The sequence below is a fragment of the Chenopodium album genome, chromosome 8, assembly GCF_948465745.1.
Source record: "Chenopodium album chromosome 8, dcCheAlbu1.1, whole genome shotgun sequence".
Lineage (NCBI taxonomy): Eukaryota > Viridiplantae > Streptophyta > Magnoliopsida > Caryophyllales > Amaranthaceae > Chenopodium > Chenopodium album.
In genome coordinates this window covers 69785107-69812235 of record NC_137841.1, presented here as the reverse complement: position 1 = coordinate 69812235, position 27129 = coordinate 69785107, and the positions used below count along the sequence as shown (strand labels likewise).

The window sequence follows — 27129 nt, the reverse complement described above, 5'->3', positions numbered from 1 at the left end:
AATAATAGGGATCTTGTATTATTAGTCTCAATTTGAGTTTCAGAATATATATCTAACTTTTAAGCTCTCACTTGAGACACCAAAAAATTGACTACGAGTTATTAGAGTTGGTTTGGTGTATTTATGTTAAGTTTGTATATTTGTTAAGTTTATCTTGTTAGGAGTTTTAGGCAAGTTGGGTTTCCTATTGTATTGTGTATATATATGTGATTAATATCAATGCAAAGGCCAAGCCGTTTTCTCCATTATTTCTTGAGTTTAACATGGTATCAGAGTCCAGGTTTCTTGGGCCTTAAAAAACTGGGTAATTGTCAAGCCACTGGTTAAGGGGTCTCTATTGGATGTTTATTCCCAATGAGGATTATATTGTAACTTCTGGTGTGCTCTAAGTTCTAAGGACACTCACAAGTGAGGGGGAGTATTGAAACCCATTGTAGCCCACTTGTGAGTGTCCCATGTTGGAGAAAGAGGAGAGGTGGTTCCACTTTATAAGAAGGTAGATGAGTTACTCCTAATATTGCCAATTGGTTTTAGCATGGAAGCTCTAAGCCTTGTTTGTGGACCAAACACTCCTCCTCCTTGTTCGGGTTGTCTAGGCCCATTTCATATTGTTTCGAAATTTAACATGGTATCAAATACGAGTAATCACTGAATTATACTACCTCCATTACATATTATTTGCAACGATTTGACATAAAGTAGAGAGGAAAAATATCTAATCGTTGCACATAATATGTAACGGAGGTAGTAATTAAATCATACAGCAGGATAGCTCAAGTGGTTTGAGCTTCTCTACCGATTTCAGGATTTCAGGAAATCCTGAGATCGATTCTCTCCGCCACCCTATATATATATATATATATATATATATATATAAATTATTCCTTTGAAATTTTTTTATATCATCTTTGTTATGTTAATAAGTTTGCTATGACTATCATTATTGCAATAACCCTAAAAGTATGATCAATGAAATGAAATAAACTTCAAGTTCAAGGATTAATTTAGAACAATCTCATAGAGTATTTATTAAATCCTAGGTTTTCATGATATCCTCGTAAGTAGATATTCGCTAGGATTAGTTTTCATGATAATTACAGGGATATCCTAATTACAGCTAGCGTCGTAAGTAGATATTCGCTTAGCATATATTAACTGTAAAACACTTCTACAACATGAAGGATTCCTCATCATATTCAAAACCAGGATTCTAGATTATGACGGATATAATTGGTGATAGAGTATACAAACCAATCTTGAGCGTGAGAAGGCGCCTAAGATTGGTTTTGACATATTTTGTACGAAATATAATAAAAAAAATAAAAAAGAATAATTTTGATATAGATTAATATATTTCATACATGGTATGCAATATTGGTCCCACTAATATAAAAATCAAGAAACCAATTCAAGCAGGCACACCTAATGGTTGAAAGCCTCCTTCCATACGTGTAAGAGGGGTTTGTTAAAAAAAATTTACTAATTGTGTTGATTTGTGTGATTCATGGGTTACAAAGTATAAAACATAAAAATGAAAATCATTCAAAGTGAGTTACATCTTAGCGTGAATTCAGTGGCGTAACCAGGATTTTTATATTAGGGGGGCCAATATTGTATACCATGTATGAAATATGTTAATCTATATCAAAAAAAAATTTTTATTATACTTCGTACAAAATATATCAAAACCAATCTTAGACGCCTTCTCACGGTCTCACCCTCTCACTCATTATTGCACTTCTTAATGTGTACCAGAATTTATATTTCACAAGAAACCCTAAAGAAAACTTGAAATATTAGTCATGAAAGGCAATTATCCAAAACTAGGAAATATTAAGCAAGCCACGTCGGACGAACAAACATAAAATTGCTTAACAAAATATGCGTTTTAAGGAAAACTATGTGCTAGACTAGTACTGCTAGCGCCTCGCGATCGCGCTCAACTAGTTAGTCGCTGATTTTATTTATTTATTTTATTTATTTATTTATTTTTATTTATTTTATTTATTTATTTTTTTTTTGTGTGTGTGTGTGTAAGAGAGATCAATAAATAGTTGTAACTTGTAATCAAATAATTGTAAATTAAAGTTTTCATATATAATTAAGCTAGTTAGCATTATTTCATATCCATTATAAAATGAAGTATGCGCCATACATGAAACATGAGCATAGTTAACTACATTTATGGGCTATTTGGAGGTCATCAAGCACCTTTGCAAAGAAAACCATCGATGCCTTTCGCAACATCAAGCATAAAATCTAAGTATGCATTTGGTTCAGGAACATCCTCATTCATCTTCTCATACTCACAACTCCACTTTACGATGCAACCTTCACCCTTTGGAGTTACTTGAATCATTGATTTTAGGGTTTTGTAGAAGCTCTTGAGGATTTGTCCGTCGTGGTAGCTATACCTCACTAGCTTGTTCTCTTCATCTAACTCTTCCACTCTTGTCTTGAGGAATGCTCGTTCACCAATATTACCTACAATAATTATTAAATTAAAGCACAGATAGATCTACTCAATTAATGTCATGCGAAGTATTCTGAAATCTAATCATAAACCATTTAATAAATTAGCGAAATATTACATTATTTTGAAACGAGTGACAATTAATTCGAACAGATCATGTGTAGTTCAAAGATTGAGGGTATGTAGCATATACGTGTACTTACTGATATAATAGTGCCCAACCATGACAGCCCCAACCTTATGCCACTCTCCTTCAATCAGTTCCATTTTCGGAACTTTTTCAGGGGACATTCCATGAGCAAGGTATAGTTTTCGAGCCCAAACATCAAAGAACTTGTCGGCATCACACTTAAGCTCAACTTCTCCTTCAACCCTTTGAAGTTGAGACATTTTCTAACCTTCTTAATTGGTTACTAGAAAATATTATGTTTTGATCTCAACTCGAGTGTATGAAGTTGAGCGCGAGGGTGCTTAAATATACATCCTATAAGAATTATAGCTAGCCTTGTACTTAGATTCGCTAATGTATATATGTTTCACTGTAAACCACTTCTACAAATTGAAGGATTCCCCATCATATTCAAAACCAAAAGTTGCAATTATGGTCATGAATGTAGGAATCAGCATATATAAAAAAAAAACCGTTTTTACGTGGTCCTGGTGCAACATGTATATACGTTCTTTAGTCTAGATAGAAAAATTATTACACTTTATGTAACGATAAATTTTAAAAGCAAATATATTGAAAAACCATGGTCATTTATTCAATATTTTTTGTGAGCTGTCCAATTACTGTTTGCAACTGCATTTACTGTTTATTGAGGAAATTACACATGTACCCCTCAACAAGTACATGAAAAGACGCATGTACCCTTCCACTGATACTTGAAAAGACAATTATACCCCTAGATAAACAATTTTGTTTATCTGGTGAATTAACTGGGCACAACTCAATTTTTAAAGATCGAAAATGGGAAATTCTTGGTTGATCTTCATGATCAACATAATTTGTCAATCATAGGGGTGATGGTGTCTTTCCATTCATTAAGTCAAGGATAGTTATGTCATTGTACATGTAATGATGTGTTCATAATGCCAGCTGGGCACTATTGTGTTTGATGGCGCTAAGCGTTAACAACAAGCTAATCGTAAAACATCTGTTGAGCAAAGCCCCGAATCACAAAATCGCTCCTTCTCTCTCCTCTATCTCATGTCTCAACAATGGCGGTCATTAATTTCAAGGTGAAATGGCCACCTCTTCCCTTTGGTGTTAACCAAGCCCATAATTTCACTCTTTGTTTCTAGGGTTTTCGTTTAATTTGACGGCGGAGCCGTCGAAGGTGGTGGTGCCGATGGACAATTTTATGGAGGGAGAAGATGGTGCCGGTGGACATGATGAACAAGGTGGTGTTTGTGTTAAGCTTCAATGGAGGAAGTAGCTTGGACAATGGACACCATTGCTAGCATTGATAAACGAAGTTAGGATCTAGGCCATGTGTTTGTGATGATTAAGCAGCTGACAAAGCAAAAGGATGAGCTGGTTGTTGAGTAAGCACTAGATAGACATAATATGTTGATCAACTGGGGCGAGCCAATCGAAAATTTAGCATTACATAAAGTGTAATATTTGATACAACACTGTTGATGTTTAAAGGTTTTGATGATGAGGAACTTAAGTTACAGCAAACTCATCTCATAAAGACTTTTCAAGTGTTTGTTTAGCTTAGGTGAAATTGATCTTGGAGATGGAAGAAGTAACTGAAGCTGAGAAGACTTGAAGGAGTTCTTTATCAAGAAAGTTATTCAAAATAGAAGAAGAGTTCCCTAACAGGAACTGAGTTCCCTCACAGGAACGTTCCTTCACAGGAACTTGAAGATTGCTGACTAAGATCTTTGGAGGAACTTAGTAAGCGTGGAGCCCAAGTAAACCTACCAGAACAAGAGTGCAGCGCAGCAATGTTTTAGTTAAGATTTTATCTTCTAGATTCATTGTTAAATATGTTAAGTAGGATATGCATGAAATTTATTAGAAACGTGATAAGTTTGCTTGGTAAATAAAATAAATATGGAAGATAATAAAAGATAGACTTTAGGAAAAGATTTTGTAACAAAAAGATTATTTTTTTATCTAAAGTTGGTTTATTAAGAAAGATAAGTTTTCTTTATAAAAATCTTTTATTCTTATTTTCAGAAAAGATTTTATTCCACTTGATTTACAAAAATCGTGTTTAATAAAAAAGATAAGTCAAGTTAACATATTTATCTTTTTAGAAAACCTACTTTCTATACAAGTGTTACTTGTATAAATAGCAGAGAGCAAAAATGTTTTAGGTTTTTGTGAGTTTTATGCGTGAAGAATTTACAGAGCTATAATTGTGTAAGTTTGTCAAGCTTATCATCTTGTCATATTAGTTTCGGGTTTCATGCATAGCTTGCCTATCATATACTAGGTGTTAATTCTTGTATTTGGTTTTGGGATTATTTGGGTGAGAGTATTTTTATCATTGCATACAGAGAGAGCTTCTGGTGAGAAGGGGAAAGATTTGTACTTAGGGAGTACGAGAGAGTTTGAGTGTGGGACTCAGACTGGGTAGAACAGTGATCTGTTCTGTAGCAAGTTCATTTAGGAACTTGTGAGTAGAGGCTTAATTATAATAAGTTGTAACTTGGTGTTTGCCCTATTATAGTGGAAGTATTTGTGTTTGAAATCCCTAAGGTAGGGTTGAGGTTTTACTTCTAGTTGGGCACTAGAAGGTTTCCTCGTAAAATTATGTGTGCATTGCAAGTTCCTATTTTGTTCTGTTTTATATTTGCAAAATTAGAAATTAGGAACTCATCTACAATTCACCCCCCCTCTTGTAGTGTTCATCTCAATTAACAAACACCTCGTCTTGCAAGCTCTAAGTCTCTAACTAGCTCTTTCCGTTATGTTTACACAATAGTTACATCATTCTTATTTGGAGTCCTAAATTTGACCACGTTTGTTTGCTGATGTATAAATAAAAAAATTTGTTATTTGAATTGGCTAAGTTGAAAGCAGTAATTTTGTTTTTAATTTTTTTTTTATTTACATATTAAATACAAGTAAATAACTAGAGATATTAATGCTCAAAGAAAGTAGTGTGAACATCTCTAATCTAAATGATGCAACAATTAGGAAACATAATAAGTACTCTCTCCGTTTTTAAATACTAACTACATCTCTCCATGCGCAAAGTTTTAGGAGAAATCAGAGAAACTAATAAACTATAGAGATAGTGGGGGTTAGTGAAAGGTAAATTAGAGGAGAGAAATGATTAAAATTGGGTCGTATTAGTTGAGATAAATGAATAAAATATTGTAAAACCTTTCCAAATAAGGAATTGGAGCAAGTATTTAAAAACGGACGCAAAAGGAAAGTAAAGCAGGTATGTAAAAACAGAGGGAGTATTATGCATGGCCAATTCTCTCACTACCAAAGATTGACGATTTAAAAAAATTAATCAAGACCAATTTCCTACTTAATACGAGTACATTTTTATTGGCCTAGAATCATGAAATAAAAGGTTGTTTGCAATAAGTAATTAAACACATACAAATAAAAAGACGTGATAGTTTAAACAATGAGCATATATTTGCTCACATAAGTTGACCTTAATGGCTTAACATATCCTAAATGTTATTGAAGTAATCTAATTTTGATTTCTTGAGAGCTCGGCTCCCGCATGCAACAAGCTCAGAATCTTGTGACCATTGTTTCGAGAGGTTAGATTATTCACTCATCATTTATTGGGAATGTTTCAGGCTTGAAATTGACAAGGGTGCAAACTACTTAAATTGGACAATGAAACTTGTGTGCTGTATACATAGTAGGCGCTCATTTGCATTATACTCTAATGTTTTAGCTAATGGCTTAACTCATGTATTAGTGCTAATAAATAAATAAATCAAAAATTAAAGACATTCAAGTTGCAACGAAATTTCTTACCGTCTTCTATTCATGATTCATACAACAATTTTCTATGTACAAAAAGACTAGAGCTGTCAATTCAGGTAAACGGGTCGGCTTTGGGTCGAATAAGAGTGGGTGGGGTCAACTCGGGTCGGGTCAATTCAGATTAATTCCATAACCTATGCGGGTCAGGTTTGGGTTGAGTCACGCTTGAGTCGGGTCTTGCTGAGTCATACTTCTAGTCGGGTTTAGGCCCGGTTTCATTCAGATCGGGTGAACAATAGGTCAAGTTTAGTTCAAGTTTTCACGGGTTAAAACGGGTAAGGGTAATCCTCGAGTTCGAGTCGGGTTCGGTTCAAGTCAATAATTTGCGGGTAAGAATCAGGTCGGGTCATTATCGGGTTTGAGTCGGGTTCGGTTCAAGTCAATAATTTGCGGATTATAATCAGGTCGGGTCATTCTCAGATTTAAGTCGGGTTCAGTTCAAGTCAATAATTTGCGGGTTATAATCAGGTTGGGTCATTTCCAAGTCGGGTCATTCTCGGATTCAAGTCAATAATTTGCAGGTTACAATCTGGTTGGGTCCTTTCCAAGTCAAGTCATATTCGGGGTTCAACTAACAATAAATAGATAATTATCATTTTTATTAAGCTAATTATTTCCTTTGACCATAATAAATATGACAACATACTAAGGAACTATAGTCCATAATTTAGGAAGATTATTATCTCCTTTGTCCAAACAACAAATATATACTATATTTAACTCTTAAATTTGAGGATGATGCTCCTTTCTTTTGCTGTCCTGCACCGACTTGGTCCCCCTAGCTAGACAAAATGTTTTGATGAACAATAATAAGGTGGTCTAAATTGCATTTAAGGTGACTTGAAATCGTATCGGGAACAATTTGGGTTGAATTTAGGTCGGGTCAATAACTAGTCGTGTTAATTTCTAGTGAGGTTAGTAATAGATCGGGTTGAATTTTTGGATCGGGTTACTAATAAGTCTAGTAAAATTTGGGTCGGGTCAATAATTTAATAAGTCAAGTTAAATTTGGGTCGGGTCAATAACAGGTCGGGTTGATTTTGGGTCAGGTTTGTAACAGGTTGGGTTAAATTCGGGTCAGGTTAAGAACGGGTCGGGTTGAATTCAGGTCGGGTTAGTAACAAGTCGAGTTAAATTCGGGTTTTGACAGGTTAAAATGGGTTAGGGTCGATTTCGTTTCAAGTCAGGTTCGGTGCAAGTCAATTAAATTGGCCGTTGTAAACCGGTAAATCGGTGCAAGTTGTATTTGGTCGTTTAACAACAAATTGGATGGTTCCACAGACCCAATAGGACTCCCGTAAGATATTACGGACCATGGTAAATATTTCGCCAATTTTTATTTTCGGGCAAAAAAAAGGCAAAAAAATTCCAAAAAATTCCAAAATTGGATGGTTCCACGCTTTTTGAGAAATTTTAGAGGTTTCGGGATTCACTGTCGAAAAGTCTTGAAATTCTATGGGATACATCTCAGGGTCATATAATGCCGTTTGGAACCATATATGATCTTTATTTGTTGTCATAAATGTTCGTGGTAGACTTGAATTAATGAAATCGGTGCAAATTGTAAATCGGTAAATTAATCGTTTAAAGGCAAATTGGATGGTTCCACCCACCCAATTAGACTCCCGGAGGATATTAGGGATCATGGTAAGCATTTTTACAATTTTTATTTCCGGACGAAAAAAAGTCAAAAAAAATTCAAAAATAGAAGGCTATTATCCACGTTTTTTGAAATTTTTTTGAGGTTTCGAGGCCTAGTGTAGAAAAGTATTGATATTTTAGGGGATACAACTCGAAGTCATATAATTCCGTTAGGAACCATATATGATCATTATATGCTGTCATAATTGTTCGTAGTATGCTTGAGTTAATGAAATCCGTGCAAGTGATAAACCGGTAAATTGGCCGTTTAAAGGAAAGTTGGATGGTTCCACCAACTCAATTGGATTCTCTAAGGGTATTAGGGACCATGGTAAACATTTCGGCAATTTGTATTTCCGGGCGAAAAAAGTCAAAAAATTCCAAAATTGAAGACTAATATCCACGTTTTTTAAGAAATTTTGGATGTTTGGGTCCGGCGTGAAAAGTCTTGAAATTTTAGGGGATACATCTCAGGGTCAAATAATACCGTTTGGAACCATATATGATCATTATTTGTTGTCATTAATGTTTGAAATAGGCTTTAGTTAATGAAATTGGTACAAGTTGTAAACTGTTAAATTGGTCGTTTAAAGACAAATTGGATGGTTCCACCCACCCAATGGGACTACCGGGCGGTATTAGGGGTCATGGGAAATATTTCGGCAAATTTTATTTTAGGACGAAAAAAGTCAAAAGTTTCAAAATTAAAGGCTAATATCCTCGCTTTTTGAGAAATTTTGGAGGATTCGAGGCCCGGTGTCAAAAAATCTTGAAATTCTAGGGGATACATCTCGGGGTTATATAATGATGTTTGGAACCATTTATGATCATTATTTGTTGTCATAAATGTTCGTGGTAGGCTTGAGTATAAAAAAAGGTGCAAGTTGTAAACCGATAAATTGGTCGTTTAAAGGCAAATTAGATGGTTCAACTTACACAATGGGACTCCTGGAGGGTATTAGGAATCTTGGAAAATATTTCGGCAATTTTATTTCCAGGCGAAAAAAATTCAAAATATTTCAAAATTGAAGGCTAATGTCCCGGTGTCGAAAAGTCTTGATATTATAGGGGATATATCTCGGGGTCATGTAATGCTGTTTGGAACCATATATGATCGTTATATGTAGTCATAAAGTTTCGTAGTATGCTTGAGTTAATGAAATCTATGCAAGTTGTAAATCGGTAAATTGGCCATTTAAATACAAATTGGATGGTTTCACCAACCCAATTGGACTTCTAGAGGATATTAGGGACCATGGTAAACATTTCAGCATTATTTCCGGGCAAAAAAAGTCCAAAAATTCCAAAATTGAAGTTTAATATCCACCCATTTTTTAAAAATTTGGAGGTTTTGGGGCTCGGTGTCGAAAAGTTTTGAAATTCTAGAGGATACATCTCGGGGTCATATAATGCTGTTTTGAACCATATATGATCATTATTTGTTTTCATAAATGTTCGTGGTGGGCTAGAGTTAATGAAATCGGTGCAAGTTGTAAACCGGTAAATTGGTCGTTTAAATGGAAATTGGATGGTTCCACCCACCCAATGGGAATCCCGGACGGTATTGGGGATCATGGTAAACATTTCAGCAATTCTGATTTTTGGACGAAAAAAAAGTCAAAATTTCAAAATTAAAGGCTAATATCAACGATTTTTCAGAAATTTTGGAGGATTCGGGGCCCGTTGTCGAAAAATCTTGAAATTCTAGAGATACATCTCGGGGTCTATAATGCCATTTGGAACCATATATGATAATTATATGTTGTCATAAATATTAGTGGTAGGCTTGAGTTAATGAAATCGGTGCAAGTTATAAATCGGTAAATTGGTCGTTTAAAGGTAAATTGGATACTTCTACCCAGGCCACCCAACAGGACTCTCACAGGGTATTAGAGAACATGGTAAACATTTTGACAATGTTATTTCTAGGTGGAAAAAAGTAAAAAAAAAAAAATCCAAAATTGAAGGCTAACATCCACGCTTTATGAAAATTTTTGGATGTTTAAGGGCTTGGTGTCGAAAAGCCTTTAGATTATAGGGGATACATCTCGGGGTCATATAATGTTGTTTGGAACCATATATGATCATTAGATATTGTCATAAATGTTCGTGGTAGGCTTGAATTAATGAAATCGGTGCAAGTTGTAAACTGGTAAATTGGTCGTTTAAAGTCAAATAGGTTGGTTCCACCCACTCAATTGGACTCCCGGAGAGTATCAGAGAATATGGTAAACATTTCGGCAATTTTTATACCCGGGCGAAAAAATAAAAAAAAAATCAAAAATTGAAGGTTAATATCCACACTTTTTGAGATATTTTGAATGTTTCGGGGCCTGGTGTTGAAAAACATTGAGATTTTAGGATACTTCTGGGGTTCATATAAAGCCGTTTGAAACCATATATGATCATTATATGTTGTCATAAATGTTCGTGATAGGCTTTAGTTAATGAAATCGATGCAAGTTATGAATCGATAAATTGGTCGTTTAAATGCAAATTGGATAGTCCCATCCCCTAATTGGACTCCTGGAGGATATTAAACACCATGGTAAACATTCTGAAAATTTTAATTTCAGGGCGAAAAAAAAGGTCCAAAAATTCCAAAATTGAAGATAATATCTGCGATTTTTGAGAAATTTTTGAAGTTTCGGGGCCCAGCGTTGAATAGGCTTGAGAATTTAGGAGATACATCTCGGGGTCATCTAATGCCATTTGGAACCATATATGATCATTATATGTTTTCATAAATGGTCGTGGTAGGTTTGAATTAATGAAATTGACGCAAGTTGTAAATTCGTAAATTGGACGTTTAAAGGCAAATTGAATGGTTCCACCAACCCTATTGGACCCCAGAGGATATAAGGGACCACGGTAAACGTTTCGGCAATTTTTTTTCCGGGCAAAAAAAAGTTCAAAAATTCCAAAAATTGAAGGCTATCCACACTTATTGAGAATATTTGGTGGTTTCAGGGCCTAGTGGCGAAAAGTCTTAAAATTTTAGGCGAATTATCTCGGGGTCATATAATTTCGTTTGGAACCATATATGATCATTATTTGTTGTCATAAATGTTCGTGGTAGGCTTGAGTTAATGAAATCAGTGCAAGTTGTAAACCGGTAAATTAGTCGTTTAAAAGCAAATTGGATGGTTTCACCCACCCATTTGGACTCCCGAAGGATATTAGAGACCATGGTAAACATTTCGGCAATTTTTTTCTGGGCAAAAAACGTCAAAAAATTCATAAATTAAATGCTATATCCACGATTTTTGAGAAATTTTGAAGTCTTCGAGGCCCGTTGTTGAGAAATTTTCAAATTTTAGGGAATACATTTCGGGGTCATATAATGTCATTTGGAACCATATTTGATTATTATTTGTTGTCATAAATGTTCGTGGTAGGCTTGAATTAATGAAATCGATGCAAGTTGTATACCGGTAAATTGGTCGTTTAAAGGCAAATAGGATAGTTCCACCCACCCAATTGGACGCCCGGAGGGTATTAGGGACCATGGTAAACATTTCGGCAATTTTTATTTCCCGATGAAAAAAAGGGAAAAAAATTCCAAAATTGATGGCTAATATCCACGCTTTTTGAGAAATTTTTTAGGTTTAAGGGCTTGGTGACGAAAAGCCATAAGATTATAGGGGATACATCTCGGGGTCATCTAATGCCGTTTGGAACCATATATGATCATTAGATATTGTCATAAATGTTTGTGGTATACTTGAGTTAATGAAATCGACGTAAGTTTTAAACCGGTAAATTAGTTGTTTAAAGGCAAATTGGATGGTTCCACCTAGGGGTGTTCAAAAAAACCCGACCCGATTGTCCCGACCCGATTTTCCGATGACCCGGTAAATACCCGATGGGAAATTTGGGAAAAAAAAAACTATTTTTTCGGGACGGGTACCCGACCCGGGAAAATTGCTTGTTATCCGGGTCGGGACATGGGCCGCATTTTTTAATTCGCGGGTACCTGGATTACCCAATATCTTTTTTAAAAGAAAAGGCCCTCCCTTAAACTAAGCCCAAGCCCAAAGAAATATAACATATTACCCTAGTTAGTAGTTGGGTTTTCACGCCTCTCCCTTGCCCCCCCCCCCCTCTCTCTCTCTCTCTCTCTTCTTGCATCTCTCTGATTCTCTCATTCCTTGTCTCCTCTCTCTTGCCCCTCTCTCTCTCTCTCTCTCTCTCTCTCTCTCTCTCTCTTCTTGCATCTCTCTAACTCTCTCATTCCCTGTCTCCTCTCTCTCTCTTCTTACCTTCTTCCTACCTTTCTTCTTGCATCTACCAACCTTGAATTGAGTTCCTTCAATTCCCAGATACAGAAAGAGAAGAAGAGAGGAGAGAGAATGTCTTCATCGAATTACTCCGGCTTCATCGACGGGAATCGAACGACATCATTTTTTGCCATTTGAAGGGAGTGATAATATTGTTGCCGGAAATTGTTAATTGAGGGGTTTAAGACGGTGGTTTTTCCGGCGAGAGGAAGGGGTTTATGCAGCCATGTACGACGGTGAAGAAGAAAAGAGGAGGGGTTTATACAGCCATGTTCGATTGTTCGTCGGCTTCTTTTTCTCCTCTTTATTTTCCAATTTCATTAAATTGTCAACCCTTTTTATTTATTTATTTTTCGCATCAAAGATTCAATCTTTAAGCTGTTAATTTCATGGTTTTTTTTTTCTACATTTTTCCAGAAATTGTAATTTAATTTTGGATTTTACATTGTGCTTTTGTCATTTTTGACGATGATATGCTTGTGAATTGGGAAATCAATGGTTATAATTTGTGTTTACCTAACAAAAAAATTAAATTACAGCAAGTATAAATAACTAAAATTAATACAAGTATAATGTTATTTATTTATTTTTTTTAAAAAAAAAGAAATCTGGGCACCCTATGTCCTGACCCGAATAATTCGGGTACCCGGGCCGAGATATTCGGGTCGGGACATGGGACGAATTCTCAACTACCCGAAACTCCGGGTACCCGGGTTTGCGGGTACCCGAAAACCCGGGTACTCGGATTTGAACACCCCTAGTTCCACCTACCCATCTGGACTCCCGGATGATATTAGAGACCATGGTAAACATTTCGGCAATTTTTTTTCTGGGCGAAAAAAGTCAAAAAATTAATAATTTAAAGGCTATATCCACGCTTTTTGAGATTTTTTGAAGTCTTCAAGGCCCGGTGTCGAAATTTTTTGAAATTCTAGGGAATAAATCTCAGGGTCATATAATGTCGTTTGGAACCATATATGATTATTATTTTTTGTCATAAATGTTTGTGGTAGGCTTGAATTAATGAAATCGCTGCAAGTTGTAAATCGGTAAATTGGTCATTTAAAGGCAAATTGGATGGTTCAACCCACCTAATTGGACTCCCGGAGGATATTAGTGACCATGATAAATATTTTGATAGTTTTTATATATGGGCGAAAAAAGTCAAAAAATTCTAAAATTGAAGGCTAATATCCATGTTTTTGAGAAATTTCGAATGTTTCGGGGCCCAAAGTCAAAAAATATTGAGATTTTAGGGGATACATCTCGGGGTCATATAATGCCGTTTGGAACCATATATGATCATTATATGTTGTCACAATTGTTTGTGGTAGGTGTGAGTTAATGAAATCAGTGTAAGTTGTAAACCGGTAAATTGGTCGTTTAAAGGCAAATTGGATGGTTCCACCCAACCAATTGGACTCCCAGAGGGTATTGGGGACCATGATAAACATTTCGTTAATTTTTATTTTCGGGTGTAAAAAAGTCCACAAATTATAAAATAAAAGGGTAATATTTTATGCTTTTTGAGAAATTTTTGTGGTTTCGGGTAGAGCTATCAATTTGGGTAAATGGGTCAGGTTTGGGTCGATAAGAGTTGATCGGGTCAACTCGGGCTGGGTCAATTCGGATTAATTCCATAACCAATGCTGGTCGGGTTTGGGTTGGGTTATGCTTGAGTCGGGTCGACGTCACGTCGTGTCATACTTCTTATCGAGTTTAGGTTGGTTTAATAACAGGTGGGGTTACATTCGAGTCGGGTGAGCAATAGGTCAGGTGTAATTCGGGTTTTCATGGGTTAAAACGGGTTTGGGTAATTCTCTGGTTCGAGTCGAGTTCGGTTCAAGTCAATAATTTGCGGGTTATAATCTCAGGTCGGGTCATTCTCGGATTTGAGTCGGGTTTAGTTTAAGTAAATAATTTGTGGGTTATAATCAGGTTGTGTCATTTTCAAGTCGGATCATTCTCAAGTTTAAGTCGGGTTCTGTTTAAGCTAATAATTTGCGGGTTATAATCAGGTTGGGTCATTTTCAAGTCGGGTCATTCTTGGATTCATGTCGGGTTATGTTCAAGTCAATAATTTGCAGGTTACAATCAGGTTTGGTTTTTTCTAAGTCAGATCATATTCTGGTTCAACTAACTATATATAAATAGATAATTATGATTTTTATCAAGCTAATTATTTCCTTTGACTATAATATATATGGCAATATACTAGGGAACTATAGTCTATAATTTAGGAAGATATTTATCTCCTATGACCATACAACAAATATATACTGTATTTAAATCTTAAATTTGAGCATGATGCTCCTTTCTTTTGCTGGCCTAGACCGACTTGGTCCCCCTAGACAAGATGCTTTGATCAACAATAATAAGGTGGTCTTAATTGCATTTAAGGTGATTTGAAATCGGGTCGGGAACAATTTGGGTTGAATTTAGGTTGTGTCAATAACAAGTCGTGTTGATTTTGAGTCGGGTTAGTAATAGATATCGGGTTGAATTTTTGGGTCGGGTTAGTAATAGGTCTTGTAAAATTTGGGTCGAGTCAATAACAAGCACTACTAGAAAACAGCTAAATAACGACGGAAATTTTCCGTCGGAAACACCTTGTTTTCTGTCGGAAAACTCGTTTCCGACGGAATTCCGTCGGAACTAGTTGTCGGAAAACTATTCGTAGGAAAATGGGCTTTTTCCGACGGAATTTCCATCGGAAACGCTATTCCGATGGAATTTCCGACGGAATTCAGTCCGCCAGAAAATATTTCCAGGCCCGAGAAAGTCCGTCGCAAGTTTCCGACGGACTGAGTTATGTCGGTATGTTGCGATGGAAATTCCGTCGGAAAATTATTTTAAAAAAACAAAAAAAAACGCCTCGCACCACCCCACCACCAGCCCACATCAGCAGCAACCACCCTGCACCACCAGACGGCCAGACCCCACTGCACACCCTTTTCCCGCCTTCAAACATCACCACCAACACCTACAGCAACCGTTTTCCTACCTTCAAACACCACCACCGACACCCAAACCAGCCACCAATCCACCTTTAAACACCGCCACCGACACCCACCCTAGCCCCTTCCCACCTTCAAACACCCCCACTCCAAAAATAAACCCCCAAAAACACAAAATTTAGCCAAAAAAAACCGAAAATAACCCATAATCGAAAATCAACCCAAAAATACGAAAATTGAGACAATAAAATCGAAAAACACCACACAAATAAATCAAAACCAATAGATCTACAAATTTAGCAAGAATTTCATCAAGAAAATTAAAAAAAAACGATAATTAAACCACAAAAATTATCCCGAACCAAATCTCCATAAAATTTTTAAAACAAATCTCAAAAACCAAAAATACGTAAGAAAAAATTAACATACCTTGAATTTTACCAACAAATCCCCAAAATAGGCTCGAATTTGGGTTTTAAAGGTCAAATTCGACCATGAAAACTCTAGATCTAGAGTTTTCATGGTCGAATTTGACATGAAAAACCACTAATTTCTAGAAATCGGCGAGAAATCGACTTGAACACCACTATACACACTACCCATTGTCTTGAACACCACCACGAAGAACTAAAGAGAGAAAGAGAAGAGGAAAGAGAGAAAGAAGATGAGGCGCAACGAACAGCCAGCAGGGAGAAGAGGAAGGAGAGAGAAGAAGAGGATAGAGAAGAAGAGAAGAGGAGAGAGAAGAAGAGAAGAGGCGCAAGCAACAGGAGAAGAGGGAGGAGAGAGAAGGAGGAGAAAAGGAGAGGAGAAAAGAGAATGGAAATGGTTGAAGGAGATAGAGGAGGAAATAAAGGTTTTAGGATTTCTTCAAAGAGGGGTTTTTTTTTTAAAAAAAAAAATATACATTCCGACGGAATTTCCGTCGGTAATTTCCGACGGATTTAAATTCCGTCGGAAATGGTACTGTACGACGGAAAAATCCGTCGGAAAAGTAAAAATTTCCGACGGATTTATATTCCGTCGGAAATTTCCGACGGATTTCCGACGGAATGTTTGAATTTGTCGGAAATATCCGACGGAATAAAAATCCGTCGGAAATTTCGACTTTTACGACGGAATTTTGGGTCCGTCGGAACTATTCCGTCGCTATTTGCCTGTTTTCTAGTAGTGAAGCCGGGTTGAATTTGGGTCAAGTCAATAACAAGTCAGGTTGATTTCGGGTTGGGTTTGTAACAGGTTGGGTTAAATTTGGGTTGGGTTAGGAACGAGTCGGGTTGAATTCAGGTCAGGTTAGTAACAAGTCGGATTAGATTCGGGTTTTGACGGGTTAAAACGGGTTTGGATCAATTTCGGTTCATGTCGGGTTCGGTTCAAGTATTCAGGTCGGGTCATCTCCGGGTCAGTTCATGTTCGGGTTCGAGTCTCACATACTCGGGTCAAATCGGGTTTAGCTCACTCAGGTTAGGTCAACTCGGCTCGACTTTGCATGTAAGGCTCTTTGAATCCCCAGTCTCAAGAATCGCATTTGGCAGGAGTCGAACTTGCGACATCAAAGTCAGATGGTGAATCTCTTACCAACTATACCAAATACTATTTGTTTACTTCTATGCATAAAATTTATAATAAGTGAACAAAATATTAGAGACGAAATTGAAAATTTTATCTCCAAATTAGGGACAAAATCAAAAATTCGTCTCTAAATTAGAGACAAAATTGAAATCCGTCTCTATTTGATATCATTTTAGCAACAAATAATTTTATACATTATAGCAAAAAGTGGCTTACATATAAACACTACTAAAATTCGGCTAAATTACGACCGTCTCTAACGGTCGTAAAAATAGCAAAAACGGTCGCAAAAAGTGATTGAGACCGTCAACGGTCGTAATGTGGTAGTCGTTATTCACGTGGTCGCAAAAACTCAAAATTGCGACTGGTTGACGGTCGCAATTTATTTGCGACCGTTTCCGTTATTTTCAACGACCGTTACATTAACGGTCGTTATTTATAATATTTGCGACTGGTATAGTAACGGTCGCAAAAATGTTCATTTGCGACGGCCTAAAGCGGTCGCTAAAAGTTGAAAAAAAAAAAATCTAAAACAAACGAAACCAAAATCCAGAAATCAATGCAAACAAAAATAAAAATAAATCAAATTCAAGCAAAAACAAACAACAAAATCCAAATTACAAGCAGAAACCACAAAAATCAATTAATAAAATGAAACCCAGTAGAAAATAAATCAAATTTACAAGCAAAAAACCGCAAGTATCAAACAAAAAATCAAAAAAATTACCAAAAATCATAGACAAATTCAAAATGAAAATTAACAAAAATCAAACCAATAAAAATGAAGAACAATTCGACCTAAAATATCAACATACGTTTGTAATTCAAAAAAAAAAAAAAAAAAAAATCAACATACGTTTAACAAAAATAAAACCAAAATTAACGAAAAAGCACCAAACCCAGAATGAAGAACAATTCAACCAAAAAATCGACCAAAAATGAAATCCAAGAAATTAGGCCAAGAAATTGAACAAAAAAAGAATTAAAACCCACATAAATTGAAAAAAACCAAAAATAAACAAAAAATTAAACCCACATAAATAATATCACAAATATTATACCCACATTCAAATTCGAACAAGTATCAAAATCACATAAATAAAATCGAATGAAATAAAACCCATATAAATTAAATCGCAAAGAAAATTAAATGGGCATAAATTACACCGAATTCGACCAATAAATCGAACAAAAAACAAATTACACCCACAAAAATCGAAAATAAATAAAAACAAACAAAATTTCAAGAAAAAACAACATACTTTTTACAATATTTCTTCCTCTTTGGGTTTATATGGTCAAATTTGACCATGAAAACTCCAGATCTTGAATTTTTATGGTCGAATTTGACCATTAACACCATAAATTGCTTATAGCTCGATGAATATCGCAAAATTCGTTTGTTGCTCGGTGAATAACGCAAGAAAAGAAGAAAATTAGGGTGAGGAGGATAGACGGGCTAGCAGTATCAAAGAGGAGGAGCTGAAGAGAATGAAAGAGAAGAGAGAGAAAGGAAAGAGGAGAAGAGAGAGTATAGCGTGAGAAGAGAGAGAGAATAGAAAGAGGAGAGAGAAAAGAGAGAAGCGGCGTGAGAAGAGAGAATTAGGGTTAAGTTAGATGACCACCCTTTTATACCCTTATTTAATTAAAAAAAAATTTCTTTTTACGACCGCTTTTGCTTGAATAATCGGTCGCAATTTTTGACTTTTGCGACCGTTAAAAGCGGTCACAACTGGGTTATTTATATTTTGAATTATTTTACACGTTTTTTTTATTTTTAATAAAAGTTAAAATACTATTGCGACGGTTTTGTAGATAAATGACGGTTGCAGAACTGTCGCAAATCTGCGACCGCTTTGAAAACGGTCGCAAATTTCATAAATTGCGACCGTTTTAATGACGGTCGTAGAAAAACGATCGCAATTTGACCGAATTTTAGTAGTGTGAGATTTCAGATTGGTAAAGGCCGAGATCGGGTTGAACCGAATTGCTAATAGGGATTGGGTTTTTGTCTCGTACTGTTGATAGCAACCAATATTAATGATTTGTAGCTATTTTTATGAACCAACTTTAATAATTTGTTGCTATTTTTAGGAACCAACATTAATAATTTGTTGCTATTTTAGGAACTAATATTAATAATTTGTTGTTAATTTTAGCAACAACCAATGGTAATCTGTTGCCAAAATTGGCAACGAAAGCACAAAAACAGCAAAAATCATGGAAACTATACTTCAATTGATGCAATATTGCAACAAAATTGTTTTGCAACTGGTTTCCAAAATCCCATGGCAACAAGCCTTTTAGCAACAACAAATTTTTGTTTCCAACTCGTTGCTAAATAGAGTTGGCAACGGATTTTTGGTGAATAGCAACAAATTTTAGTTGATGCTATATTGATTTTTTTTTTGTAGTGTTAAGGAAAGAAAGGTACAATAATCTCTAATAATGTATGTTCGTTATTACTAATTTACTACTATAACTATCATGGGCGGATCTAGGGGGGTTCATTGAACCCCCAGATTTTTTGGAAAAAAATTATAAGTTTTAATATTTTTTTTTATTTTTTATTTTTTTAAAAAAAATAAGGTTAAAACAAAATTTTGTGAAGTAAATAAACAAATATGTAGCTCTGGCACATTGGTAAGGGAGTAACTAATAGAGAAATAATTAAACATGGCATTATACTTTCAGTTTTTTAGCTTATTATTTGTTGTTTGTTAGCCTACATATATGGCTCTTGTATTTGGTGAATTAAGCATGAAGAAATATTATGAGTTCTTTATTTTATTTGCTTCATACTTATCTAATATTATTATTGTTTTTATCCTTTAGTACGTATTAGTTTCAACAGTCCTCTTATTCCTCTACTCCTCTTAATTCTTAAAACTTTATTTGTTTGTAAATTAGTGATAATTAGATTAATTATTGATTTGTTTAATTAGTTTTGATATATTGTTGACGTACAAATTGAATTTAGAAACTTAGAATTTAAAATTTTTACTTGGTCTTTTAATTGATAATTAGAAAAAATTTTCATTGTCAAATTTGTGTTTATTGGGGACTTGGGATAGATTTTTGTTTTTCGTGTAATATTGATTTTTTGCAATATAATTATGGATTTATCATTTATAGAAGTAGTAATGTTTTAGCACGCTTTCAAAGTATAAAACTCGAAGAATGCTTTTGTAGGTTTTTTTTTATTTATTATTTTGTAACTGTTTAATCCATCCATTTGTAATAAAAAAATTTGAACTTATATATTGAATATTTAATTAATATATGAGCATCTTTTGTTTTTTAAGATTCCTAACCCACAGTTCGAAATTCCTAGATACGCCACTGATAACTATAACTCACTTGTCATAAGCTTTTGAGCTGCTAGGTTAGAATAGCAAATTGCATTTTGAAATTTTAAATTTGAAAATTTTGTACCACTGCCGATTAATATTATAAGAGGATATTAATTAATTTTTTGTTATCATTATATCAATACAATAGTACTAAAGTAATCACCGGGATTATCCTGGAAATACACTGTCGTATCCATATTAAAAATTTTCCTGCTAAAATTATTTTTTTATTATTGTATTTCTTAAAAAATAATAAGATAATTAATAAAAAGAAAAAAATTAGATTTTACAGTCTAAATAATAATAGAACAATAACAATTTTAAATATATAAAATATTATATGTATACAAAATCTATTAACAAATATAAACTTTTAGTTATATAAACAAATATAAATAAATATAAACAAATATGTGAGAGTTGCTCGGACAAAAAACTAGTTAGATATAAATTAAAGTGAATCATTTATTGTTAGACGGGATCACGGGAGCATATCATAATAAGATTAATCACTATTATTTACGTACTCGTAGTAGGCCTGACTGCCTGAGTATAAGAATGGTGCACTAGAACTGTTGGACACTACTTGGACTACTCATTTTCACATGCTTGAGCTTCTCTGAAACAACTAGCAATATTGGCCCTTATTAATTTATTTTATCAATAATTGTCCTTTCTTCTCCACCAGCTATGCATGTGTTGGATTCAGCTTTTGATTTTTCAGCTCTGATCGTTTTTGCTAGCAAACAAATACCCTGCATGCGCAAATTATAAATTGAGATATAATCCGCGGTAATGGTTAAAGGACTTAGTGACTAAAGCCTAAGATCGGAGGGGTGGATGAGATTTAAACCCGTGACCTTTATATCACGTTGACTCTTGATAGAATGTTAGAGGACATTATGATGCACGGAAACGGCAAAATTCAGTGATGTACCATGTCCGAAACGTTTCGGAAATGTATCATATTACGAAACGCATTTTGAAATAAGAGATTAAATTTTAGATGAAAAATTTAAAATACTGGTCAATATGAATAATATAGGTCACTAGGTTAAAATTAGGATCATAACATCATACTTCAGGTTTGCAACAATACTCTATTAAAAATCACACAAATTTTATTAAAGGTTATTATATTAAAATTAAGGTTACTATATTTAAAATATTAGGGTCACTATGTTCAATACAAAGCCAGTTACGCACATGTAGAACTTCGGGTTCACAATAATATTATTGTGAACCAGGTTCATACAAGTTTTTTGTTGGGAAACTTAATTGTCGGCATAAATAGCCGTTTTCCCTTAAAATAATGCAATTAAACCCTTGATTTTTACATATTACGAGCAGTTGAGTAGCATAGTCATTTTCATAATTGTCGTTTCCAAGCTTGGAGACCCTTGTTTGCTGCCATCACCGCCTTGCCGAAACATCGTCGAGATAATTACAATTCTATACTTTTGGTTTTAATTTTGATTTTGATCCGTATTTCATGAGTGCCTTGACTGAATGCTTTTTGTTTGACATATATATATATATATATATATATATATATATATATATATATATATATATATATATATATATATATATATATATATATATATATATATATATAAAAATGGAAACTAAAAGTCCAACCTTTTGATGGTCTGACAAAAAAAATCCAACCTTCAATTAATCTCATAAAAATCCAACCTTTATATACCACCTTCTCCCACGTATCCATTTGACCTTGAACTTGTTAAACAGGTTAATTTTTTTTTCTTTCTCCTTTCTCCTTCCTCCTTCCTCCTTCCTTTCTCTTTCCTTCTCCTCCATATTTTCCGGTCACTAACCACAACCACCCAACCATGACCACCCAAATCACGACCACCCAACCACGATCACCCAACCACGATCACCCAGAACCCAGACCCTAACCCATCTCCCCCAAAATTCGAGCCACCCTAACCCCTCCCCCATGAAAACCGACCACCCCAACCCCCTCTCCCATGAAAACCGACCACCCCACTAGTAGAAAAATAGCATTAGGCACCCCCCATATGGCACCGGTTCAGGCCAAACCGGTGCCAAAAATCAGCCCAAAATTGGGCGGGTTTTTAAACTAAGGGAAAAGGCACCGGTTCAACGCAAACCGGTGCCAAAGACATAAAGGCCACCGGTTTGAACCGGATCCATTAAATATTAAAAAAAAAAAACGGCCCTTTAAAACCCCCCTAACCCTAACATATTCACTCCACTCACCTCCTCTCAGCCGTTTCTCTTTCTCTCTCCTCCTCTCATCCTCTTTCTCGATCTCCTTCTCCTCCTCTTTCTCGATTTCCTTCTCCTCCTTCTATTTATCTTCCCTCATCTCATTCTCCTTGGTTTCCTCCTCCCTCATCTCCTTATTCGAATTTAAAAGGTTTTTTTTTTCGATTTTGATATATTTTTGTTCGAATTATTGGTATTTGTTTTTCGATTTCATTTCTGGGTATGATTAATGTTTTTCGATTTTGATTCATTTTTCGATTATTATTTGTTTTTCGATTTCTGGGTATTTTTTCGTTTTTTTTTTTTTTAATTTTCTGGGTTTTTAACTAATTTTCGATTTTTTTTTTATTTTTTTTAATTTTCTGGGTTTTAATTTTTTTCGATTTTCTGGGCTTTGCTTTAATTTTTTCTTCATTTTCTGGATTTTCAACTCATTTTCGATTTTCATTTTTTCGATTTTCTGGGTTTTAAGTTTTCGATTTTAATTTTTTCGGTTTTTTTTTAATTTTCTGGGTTTTAAACTAATTTTCAATTTTAATTTTTTTTTTTAATTTTTTTTTAATTTTCTGGGTTTTAATTTTTTTCGATTTTCTGGGTTTTAATTTAATTTTTTCTTCATTTTTTGGATTTTCAACTAATTTTCGATTTTCTGGGTTTTAAATTTTCGATTTTCTGGGTTTTAAATTTTCAATTATAATTTTTTCGGTTTTTTTTTTAATTTTCGATTTTCATTTTTTCGATTTTCTGGGTTTTAAATTTTCGATTTTCTGGGTTTTAAATTTTCAATTATAATTTTTTCGGTTTTTTTCGCAGGTATACTATTTGCTTTGCAAGCCCGTGCAATAATCGAAGAATCAAGAATCAAGAATTGTGATGTTTGGGGATTTTTTTTTATTGTGATGTTGTAATTTTTTTTTTTGGTTATATTGTAGTTCTTTTTTATTTATTAATATGAGGTAATTGTTTAATTTTATAATTCATATATTGTAATTTTTTTCTTGATTATATACTGTAAATTTTCGGTTATATTCAATGATATTTGATTAATATGTTGTTGTTCTCATTTATTTTAGTCAATTTGATTTTTAAGTGAAAAATGACAAACAAACAAACAAAAAATATATATATATATATTTTTTGGGGCTTTTTGGCACCGGTTAACCGGTGCCAAAGACTTTCAAATAATTTTCAGTGGGCATTTTTGGCACCGGTTAACCGGTGCTAATTAAGATTTTTGGCACCGGTTTGAACCGGTGCCTTTTTAAACCCCTTTTTGGCACCCCTCACATAGGCACCGGTTCAAACCGGTGCCTTAGGCCGGGTTTGAACCGGTGCCAAATTCATTTTTTCACGTAGTGCCCTAATCCCCAAATCGACCACCCTAACCCCCTCCCCTTCAAAATTTGACCACCCTAATCCCCAAATTGACCACCCTAACCCCCTCCCCTACAAAATCTCTGTCACCACCGCTTACCCCACCCAACCCATACCCAGTACCGAAACCACCAAACCCCACCTTGTGTTTTCAGGGATTGCGTTTGGGGTCGATTTAGGGTCGCCGTCGATTGGAGTTTGATAGGGGCTAGGTTTCGCGCAGGGGAGGGAAGGGAGGTTGCGCGCATGGGAGGGAGGGGGAGAGAGAGATTGCACTGCATAGGGGAGGGAGGGGGAGAGGAGTGGTGGCAAGGGAAGGTGGTAGTGGTGGCAAGGGAATTGGGTGGTTAGGTACGGTGGGGTTGGGGGTGGTCAGAACTCAGGAGAGGTGGGGTTGGGCTTTTCTGCTTTTTTTTTTTTTAATTATTTTGTTTTAATTTTTTTTGTTTTTTTAATGATTAAAAAAATAATTGACCAATTAACGACTGACACGTGACACATAACTTACAAAAATCGGTCATCAACAGGTAACGGATCTGTGAAAGAAGGTGGGGTATAAAGGTTGGATTTTTATGAGATTAATTGAATAAGGTTGGATTTTTTTTGTCAGACTGGATTTTTAGCTTCCCTTTTTCCTGTATAAAAAGGGGAGTTTTTCCCCGTGTTTTTATAGAGTCACGTAAGATTTAATTTTCTCAGCGCGCCACGTAGGATTATAAATTTAAGTTGTAACCAATTAAATAAGACATTATTAATTTCTTTTACAATTAAATTATTCAAATGTCACGTAAGCAAAATTGACGAATGAAATTGTAAAGTTCAAATTAATTAAATACAAATATTATCTTTTGAGATTAGGAATTTTATCTAATATTTTAAAACTAATATAATAACAATTATAATCACATAAATATGGAAAATATTTTGTAAAAAATACTAACAAACTGTGCATCGCATGGGCTTCATCTAGTAATGACCTATTATTGAGAATGAGTACATAGTCTACTGACTGTATAGTTTTCTTTTGATTTTCATGTTTTTTTTTTTTACTTTTTTTTTATAATGTATAATAATTATTTTTATTTATTTAAAAAATATATAGATATCAAAATACGCTTTACTGGTTTACGATTTAGTTTGGTTTATAATTTTTGAGTTGTGCCCAGTGAATTCCCCAAATAAACAAATTGGTATAATCGTATTTTCAAGTTCCAGTGGAGAGGTACATGCGTCTTTTCATGTATTAGTTGAAGGGTATATGTGGAACTTTCTCACCAAACAGTAAATGCAAGTTGCAAACAGTAATTGAACATCTCACCAAAAGTACTGAATAAGTGACCACATTTTTTCAATATATTTACATAAATGCCACCAGATTAACAAAAATTCATTTATCTACCAGATAAACTTGTATTTGCCGATAATTTTTTAAAAACCTAACCAAATCGTAAACTGTATTTAAAAAAAATTCGAAACCAAACCGTATTTTTACAAACCGTAAACTAAACCAAACTGCTAAAATGTTGTTTAGTTACGGTCTAGACCAAACTGTGTACAACCCTAGTTTTCATATATCAATCTCATCCAATTCTCACTATTAGCAATCCCTTGATTCGACAACTCTGCTCGTTAGATACCCCCACCTACTAGTTACAATTTAAAACTACACTGCAACTTGCATTCAACTTTTTCTTTTTTTACCACATTTTTTTTTCTTTTATTTTTTTAGGGTAAAAACGAACCCTCTTTCTTCCTCTATAAATTCAAGATAACACTTAACTATCAAGCTCATTCAGTACGTAGCAAACCCACTATTTCTTTCATATTATTCTCCAAACTTTAAATCCAAAAAAAAAATGAAGAGTTGTAGGAGAAACACGTTGGGTAGCATGGGATTCTTTCTAATCCTAGGGATGTTGATGATGAGCGGGTTTGTTGGTGCGATACCCTTTTCGACTTTTTTAGATGATATAGGACAGGTGTGGAAGGGATTCAAGAGAGGCGCCGAACACCTTTTCAAAGATCCGCATGTTCAAAGAGAGTTAACTAATCCAGAAAATTTGAGGACTGTATGTGACCGGATTTACAATTTGTTGCATCGACCAAACGCTAATTATAATCCCAACTACAACTCCTACACGGATTTTTACGATAGAAGGTGTTAACTTTAATCGAAGAATTTCATATGTGTCTTATGTACTAACCACTTGTCCAGAATTATTTGTCACGTTAATATGCATGACAATTGAATCTAGACTAATTAAGAAAGTGGTTTTATTTAGGTTGTTGCACGATTTATTCGTTTGTATGTTTTAATTATCTAAGCAAGCTAGTTGCTTGTTATTATGATGTACTCGTATGTTTGTTACGTTGTATTGTTGTTTGTTTTTCTCTCAGATTTACTTTGTACTCTGTATGTTTCTCATCAGTTACGTGATTTGAAAGTCATTAATTATGACTTTCTCTAATAAACTACTAGTTTGATTTAAAACTAGTTGTAATTTGTGGGTTTTTATTTTTTATTTTTTGTGAAATTAATTTTGTCTTTTCAAGAGTGCATATGCTGATAAATGGGTGCTTTTTTATTTGCTAATATTTAAAATCGTTATTGTAAACAAGCTTGATGGGTTCCTGGTAAACCTAATATTATCATTTTGGCTGAAGGAAATTAATTAATGTACAATTTAATTTGTTGGTTAGGGACATTGATCGGATCCAATGCCCCTAGCTGGCTAACTAGACCAAGTACGTACTGCATATGATTTAAACGTGCATAGGTCTATTATAAGGGCAATTCTGGACCTTCCAAACCTAGCCTACATTACATGGCCAATTGGGTCCGTGTTCATCCAAGGTCATGTTTGTCAATCACCCTAGCCACATTCCTCGAACGAAAAATTGATCCAACACCCAAAGGATTTAAAGGGAATGTGCCCTCAATCGTTATTGCAGTTACAATATAACAATGATCATTATGGAGATAACAAGTTTAGCTATTTAGTCTAACATAGCAACTTGTCAGTGATTGATATTATGATCGATTAATGGACCAATAAGATAAGACCCGGCCCACTATTAAATAAGCTAGAGGGTCGAAGCAAACAAATCAAGGCACCCAAACATAACATAATCATGTTTAGTCACTTTTAATTCGTCAGTAGTTAATTTTTTTTTTTATCTAATATGCAACTAATTAAAGATAAGAAATATTATAGTTAAATTACGTTACAATTTTTCAATATGCAAT

General features: G+C 34.6%; 2 protein-coding genes across 2 annotated transcripts in view; both read right to left on the bottom strand.

Annotated features, from left to right (window-relative positions):
- LOC145642146 (aspartate aminotransferase, cytoplasmic-like) overlaps positions 1 to 27129 on the bottom strand; it is a 117973-nt gene that overhangs the window by 46046 nt on the left and 44798 nt on the right. The gene's annotated exons all lie outside the window — the stretch shown is intronic.
- On the bottom strand, positions 2076 to 2938 carry LOC145556440 (kirola-like). The gene is made up of 2 exons (XM_081618093.1): positions 2677 to 2938; positions 2076 to 2484 (listed from the first exon to the last, which is right to left on the bottom strand). The coding sequence occupies exons 1-2, from the start codon at positions 2861 to 2863 to the stop codon at positions 2204 to 2206; spliced, it is 468 nt and encodes a 155-aa protein (XP_081474219.1). The 5' UTR covers positions 2864 to 2938; the 3' UTR covers positions 2076 to 2203.

What these genes read in the sequence shown, in the direction of transcription:
- LOC145556440 (XM_081618093.1), bottom strand. Translation starts at nt 2,863, where the DNA reads ATGTCTCAACTTCAAAGGGTTGAAGGAGAAGTTGAGCTTAAGTGTGAT. An exon ending in GGTTGGGCACTATTATATCA is followed by an intron (nt 2,485 to 2,676) that starts GTAAGTACACGT and finishes TAATTATTGTAG; the next exon opens with GTAATATTGGTGAACGAGCA.